Source organism: Azolla caroliniana, unplaced genomic scaffold (assembly GCF_043228905.1).
Source record: "Azolla caroliniana isolate FFs.n. ecotype wild unplaced genomic scaffold, voAzoCaro1.0.p SCAF_2, whole genome shotgun sequence".
Lineage (NCBI taxonomy): Eukaryota > Viridiplantae > Streptophyta > Polypodiopsida > Salviniales > Salviniaceae > Azolla > Azolla caroliniana.
This window is the reverse complement of record NW_028230437.1, coordinates 16,276,985-16,283,504: the sequence shown is the minus strand read 5'-3', so window position 1 is coordinate 16,283,504 and position 6,520 is coordinate 16,276,985. Positions and strand designations below refer to the sequence as shown.

The 6,520-nt window shown below is 39.7% G+C and overlaps 1 protein-coding gene across 1 annotated transcript; it reads right to left on the bottom strand.

Annotated features, from left to right (window-relative positions):
* Positions 1 to 1,027: 1,027 nt before the first annotated feature.
* Positions 1,028 to 5,242, bottom strand: LOC147867429 (uncharacterized). The gene is made up of 6 exons (XM_087315209.1): positions 4,999 to 5,242; positions 4,231 to 4,366; positions 3,195 to 3,324; positions 2,723 to 2,759; positions 1,959 to 2,178; positions 1,028 to 1,845 (listed from the first exon to the last, which is right to left on the bottom strand). Exons 1-6 carry the CDS (start codon positions 5,173 to 5,175, stop codon positions 1,742 to 1,744), a joined length of 804 nt encoding a protein of 267 aa, XP_087171335.1. The 5' UTR covers positions 5,176 to 5,242; the 3' UTR covers positions 1,028 to 1,741.
* Positions 5,243 to 6,520: the final 1,278 nt, after the last annotated feature.

Below are 6,520 nucleotides of genomic sequence, written 5' to 3'. Positions count from 1 at the left end.
TGTATATAGATTTGGTCCCCGAGTTTAGACATTTTTCATTTCATCGAGAAATGATGGGTTTTGAATATCCAGTATGAGTATCTTTCGTCTAAACCGGTAGCGTATAGTTCATGTAGTTCTATCCTTCTGTCGTTAACGAGCAACGTTTACAAATCCTGCACTTGACGTTCATTATTATAACTTTGCGTACGAAGGGAAAGTTTATTAGGGCGTTGATCCAGAACAGTTGAGCATAACTAATTGAATCATATATATCCTTTGTAGCATAAACTGTGGTAGATGAACGCTTGCTAACGAGGCCAATCAGCAGGTCGGATTTGCCAAAATTCATGTTGTATAAGATTTGCTAGAAACTAAACTCTGTTCTTAATAAATGCAAACCCTAATCTAAAACTGGTGGAGAATGGAATCTGGCATATTGATCCTCGATAACGAAAAAGGGTATATAAAACAAGCGATTGTGAATTTGCTTCTGTATAATTGTCGGTGGTCTAATCAAGTAAAACATTCATTACTGTTGAATTGCAAATGTGTTTGTTTTTAAATCCGTAATTACTGTCAATCGAGTCCTTGGGAACAGATGAAATTTAAATTTCCCACATTATTGCATGCGACAAACCGCTCTTTAATGCCCATTGCCTATCACGAAAGTGCAAGGTAGCATATTCCACACATGCATGTTTATTGATAAATCGTCGATTACCTCTGCCTTAAAGAAGATGAATTGCGTGTATATATAGCCTCTATAAACACATAGCACATAAATCACATTAATAAAACATTCAAAAAGTAACCCTGGCAAATGAATGTGAATGTCTAGAAAGGAAGGATGTTTTGCATATTATCAAAATTTGCGGAATATAAACCAAGAATACAATCAGAAATAGAACAAATGAACCAAAAAAATCAGATATAATTTATGGAAGCCAAGGCCATTGTTATTAATGAATGACCTCGGCATATGTTATTAAGTGACAATGAAGGAATTTACAAGAGCCGCAATGATCTTGGTACCATAATGTCGTGCATGTAAAATTTAGCCAGGAAGAGTAAGTATGCAGTTCCCACATGATGACAAAATTGTGGGAGGGTCATTATACACACCTCTAGCATTTGTCAGGAAACATTGTTTCAAGAAGAATCCATGTAAATCTTGTGTTCTAAAAATGTAGTAGCCTTTCCTATAATTATTGTCTTATTTAGTTATCACATGGGAAACAAAGGAAATGTACACGATATTAGCCAAGATGGCCATCAAATTGAAACATTGTTTTCGAGAGGGGGTGTGTAAGGGATGTGTGCATGGATGTAAGGAACAGTCCATGTGTTGTGTGATGTGTGTGTGTGTGTGTGTGTGTGTCTATGTGCATGTTAGCAGTAATTATGCATGATTTTGATAGTCACCTTATTGCCAAGAGGCCTTTAGTCATCATATGCTTATGTAATTATGAACATTGACAGCAGGGACTGACAATAATTGCCATAGATTGTACCTCCCCATAATGTTTAGTGTATGAGGGGGTGACCTTCTTCGTCTGTTGAAGACGTACATACGATCGTAATCCACCCCCATTACCACCACCTTGACCACCCCCTTCCGAATTAATCCATGTGCATTAGAAGAGATAGATTTCCCATGAATTTTCCAAAGTTTCACGAGGAACTCACTCTCCTTCATTATTTTCGTAGTTGGTTTCGAGTCCTTGATCGGCATAATTTGATGCGATGACAATCCATACCATCAACCCGATGATTGTTCAGAGCTACCCCCAGGAGTGAAAGGTTGTGCCGATGGAGATGGCAGCCCGAAACGTTGTGATGAAGGCCCAGGTGCAGGAACAACACCTAACACACCAAGACATATATGCATAGACATAGAATGTCAAAACGATACACACTAAGATAATGACATCTCGCAACCTTTAGATGTGTCTTTTGTGTATGGATATGTTTGTTACCTGTGGGTGAGTGGAAGGGGATAGGAACAAGGTGAGGCTGCATGTGGGAGGGGATGTAGGGAGAACCAATGAGAGGTGGGTGAGGGGGGCTTAGCGGAGTCATTGCTTGTGCCTGCGGTGGCGCTATGGTGCCGGCCCCTTGAGAATCATGGAGTTGATGGAAAGGACTTTGTGGTGTATATACAGATGGGAATTGTGGGCCCATAAAAGGGTACATACCCTGCATCACAACACTGACATTTAAGTAGGCCCATCTACTTGAAAATCGAAGGTAAACCATCTTTTTTTCTCACTTCAAAATGTTAAAAATCCAAGTAAATTCTTTAATGTACATGGAATCCAAACAGATCATTCCTGTGACAAGAAGGAGACAACAGCACCCGAATCGTGTGTCTTTGAAATTTCTTCTTTCTTTAACATTTTCCACACACTCTCTCTCTCTCTCTCTCTCTTGTGCACACGCTACTTGAGTATTTGGTCTAAACTTTCCATGTAAAGCAATAGACTCTCCAATTGCAACTTTTATTTGATCCGGATTTCACATTGTAGCTCCAAAACTCATGTCACCCAATAATGCAACAAGAAATAATAATGATGATGATACTATAGCTCAAAGGCCCACCACAAGACCATCTATCCTAGCATATAGCTTCCTCACACCTTGTTTCATGTGCAATAGTACAAATTGCATATACACTAAAGATTAGGATTAGATGGATTAAGTGGATAAGATTGAAGAGATAGAAAACTGGGTGATTCCATACCTGGGCTCCATAAAACTCTGGCCCATAGGGTGGGTACCTGTTAACCATCACACATAAGCATAAGGGTGTACATTTTAAAAAGGAAAGGAAAACCTATACTAAACATGAGATATGATCTTTTCCATCCAAGGAAAACAAGAGCATCCAACACATACTTTTTAATACATAAATTCATTGAGTTATTAGTATTTGACTTGTCTTGTGCATACATGGAAACAAGTATTGCATACGTACACACACATATACTTTACATGCGTACATACTTTACATTTGTTTTATGTACAAACATGTGAACATACAAACTTATGGATGGATGGGTGTTTGTGTACACCCCCCTACACACACAGAGACGCACATCATTCATGCATTACATACTGATACATACATTCATACACGCATGCATGCTACACAACATTCTTTCATACTTTGGACACGAGTCCAAGGTTTTTTGTCTAAGAAAAATTGAGCTTACCCGAAGGGAGGGGGGAAGGGGAAACCTTGCGGATACGGGAAATGCAGAGGTTGTCCGAAAGGAGGAGCTCCTCCACCGCCATGGTACATTTGGCCGCCAAAGTCACCCATGTATGGAATGAACCGGGCACCTATCCCCCCATCAAAATTACGAGATTAGGTTCGATGACACTTCAACTCAATCGTATGTATATACTTTTTCTCTAGCACATGGCATAACACACACACAACACAACACAAGACGACGAAATTATGATAATGTCTGGTGGCATGTTTCAATGTGCCAAGGAGAAAAAGTATGTTACACCTTTAATGGTGTTACCACACCATGTAATGTTGCTACCGTTTAGCCCGACAAGAGCCCAATGATAAATAAGAAAAAGGTGCTCAAAACAGATTGTAAAGCGTCGTTAATTATAATGCTGGACCCCAAAAGAACCATCTGTCCGATTTAAAGATTAGGGGACCATGATTACCACTGAAAGGTTGTCAATTCTGTTATGGATAGAGTTTGGGGATGGAGATTTATAATGAGATTAGTTGTAGGGATACATGGATCTTTAGGTTCTAATAACATTAGGAAAGCAACACCAAGCAATGGAATGGAAAGAGAATGGACAGGTATAGATAAGAGTTAAAGATAAAGAGGATCTCTAGTAGTAGCTTTCTGATGAGCCATAAAGACATAATTTTGAGAAAGCGCAAGCATACTTTTTCAATGTATTATGTGAAGAGACACAAATTCTTCCTGGTCATAAAAATTTCCCTAAAATAAAACCCAAATACCCAACATAGTAGTTACAAGACCATAATTACCATAATCGGAGAAAAAGACACAGATTCTCTGCTGAGATTGGGAGGAGCGAGGATTGATAAGATATTAAAGGATATTTTCAAAAACCAGACACACACACAAAAAATATAAGTTCCTTCTCTGGTGTATTTATAACAGAGAGCAACAAGGAAAAAGGAATTCAAGAGAACTGAGGATGAGAAATCAAGCTTTTCAAATAATTAATGGTATAATTATTGGTTGCCTTGGAAGAGGGGGGAGGTGGGCCGTGATCGGTGAGCTCCAAGAGCCGCGAGGTTGCAATTTGTCCGCCTTCCATCGATGATGGGTGCAGGATCCATACATGCCCGCCGTGCCGCCTCGGGATCTCGGAATGTCACCTAGTAACACAGACAAAAACACCCTTTCAGACTTTAGGCTGGTCTATGGAATGGAAGACCCTAATTAACATTTCCGATCCGTTTCAGGAGCTTAAAACAGATCTTAAAACAGATCGTAGCTAGAATTGGCAGCCGGAAGTATACAAAGTTTTTTATGAGATTTACGCCTAGTAGGATTGAGCTTTCATTATCATGATTTGTTTTGAGGAGAGACTGGGATTATAGTGGTTATGATTCAAGTTTATGATGATCAAGGATAAGACCAATTGGGGGTTTAAAAATTAGGGACGTAAAAGCAATTTAATTTCAAGTTCATGATCAAGGAGGAGAAACCAATTCCACTAAGATCAAGACAATAAACTTGATGGTTGAGATTTAATTAAGTTCCCAAGATTAAGATGAGATTTGAGATGGAACACAACAAGATGAGAATTAAGATGAAGATCACCAACAAGAGATAGAGAGTTAAAGCATGATTGATGGGATTTGAGATTAAACAAGATGAGAATTGAGATGAAGATCATCATCAAGAGATGGAGAATTAAGGCATGATTGATGGGATTTGAGATTAAGAGCTATAACATAAGATAAAGGAGATAGAAAATGGAGAGAAGAAAGGATGGGATCCTCACAAATCCATAGCCTTTAGATCGTCCCGTGGTCTTATCGGTGATGACCACGGCCTCGACAATCTCTCCGAATTGTTCAAAGTAGCGGCGCATGGTTTCACACTGTGTTTCCCATGCCAGACCGCCCACAAATATTTTGGTCAAAGTAGTGTCCACACTACTCCCTCTCTGAGCCGCCATGCCCCTAACCCTCCTCCTCCTCCTCCTAAAATTCTTCACAAATCGCTGCTCTCTCTGTCTCTCTCCTATGAAACTGATTCTTTTTTTTGCCTGTCAAGCTTGAATTGGTTTGCAGCTTTCCCAGAACTTAAAACGGCTGTAGAGAGACCGACCTGCCCATCATCACCAATGATTTAGGGGCGTCGGATCCATGGTTGGGGTAGCAGCCTTAAGACTTAAGGCTACAGAGATAGATAGATAGATAGATAGATAGATAGCGAGAGATTAGAAAAGATCAAACCTTTCTCTGCTGCTTTTCCTTTGTTTTTTTTTGTTTTTTTCTCTTTTTTTTCTTCTTCTTCTTTCAGAGATGAAGAGAACCCAATTAGAAAATATGGAGATGGAAGGAAGAGCAAAACCCAATTCTCAGAAAGCTTTCAGGTGATCTATGGCTATATATGGGAATGGCAAAAGATTTGTCTGATCTCTTCTTTGATCAGAGGCAGAAGCAGAGGCAGAGGCAGAGGCAGAGGAAGAGGGTAATCCTCTGTCTGTCTGTCTGTCTGTGTAAAGGGAAGGGAAGGGAAGGAGAGAATGGGAAGGAGAGGGGAGGAGGAGGAGACGGTGGGGATTTCATCAAAATCGAAATTTGATTTCCATTAATTAATTCCCGTCTTCTGCAAATGGATTTGGGGGGGGGGGGATGGGGAGGGGGTATTATATATTTTCCATGCATTTTAATCCCATTATACTCAAACAATTCTATTATTGGGTTTTTTGGTTGTCAAAAAACCATTTTTTATTTATTTATTTGTACCAAAAATTATCGACACAAAATATGTAATACGAAATAGAATATGTATATGGAATGTATATGAATTAATGATTAATCTCACACAAAAATAAATAAATATATATGTATATAAATAAAAAGAGGGTGTGGATAATGGCTGTAATTAGGCTGGCGGCGCATCTCTCGTTATTTGCTATCATCAACACCCCCCCCAAACCAAACCCAAACACACACACACACACACACACACACATATACACATACCCAATAGCAATGCATTTTTAATCAATCCTCTCGGGCCCGTTAACACCTCACACTTGGACCGATTCGATTGACTCGACATACATACACACCACCGCCATTTATGCCCGTTGGGTTGGTCGCCTCGTGACATCCTCTTCCGCGCTTCTATTTCATTCCTCCACTGCTTGTTGCCCCTTCCCCTCGTGCCGATCAAATCACACAACATTTCATTCTAATGAAAACACTCTCACAAGCTCATGAGTTAGCTAGTTCGTTCGCCGCATCCCCTTTGCCATTGCACCCATCTCTCTCTCTCTCTCTCTCTCTTTC

Bases quoted from the DNA above. Each gene is read 5' to 3' on its own strand.
- LOC147867429 (XM_087315209.1), bottom strand. From the start codon at position 5,175: ATGGCGGCTCAGAGAGGGAGTAGTGTGGACACTACTTTGACCAAAATA. The intron at 4,367-4,998 runs GTGAGGATCCCA...CTGTGTTACTAG, and splicing joins GATCTAAAGGCTATGGATTT to GTGACATTCCGAGATCCCGA. The intron at 1,846-1,958 runs GTAACAAACATA...TTGGTGTGTTAG, and splicing joins CCCCTTCCACTCACCCACAG to GTGTTGTTCCTGCACCTGGG.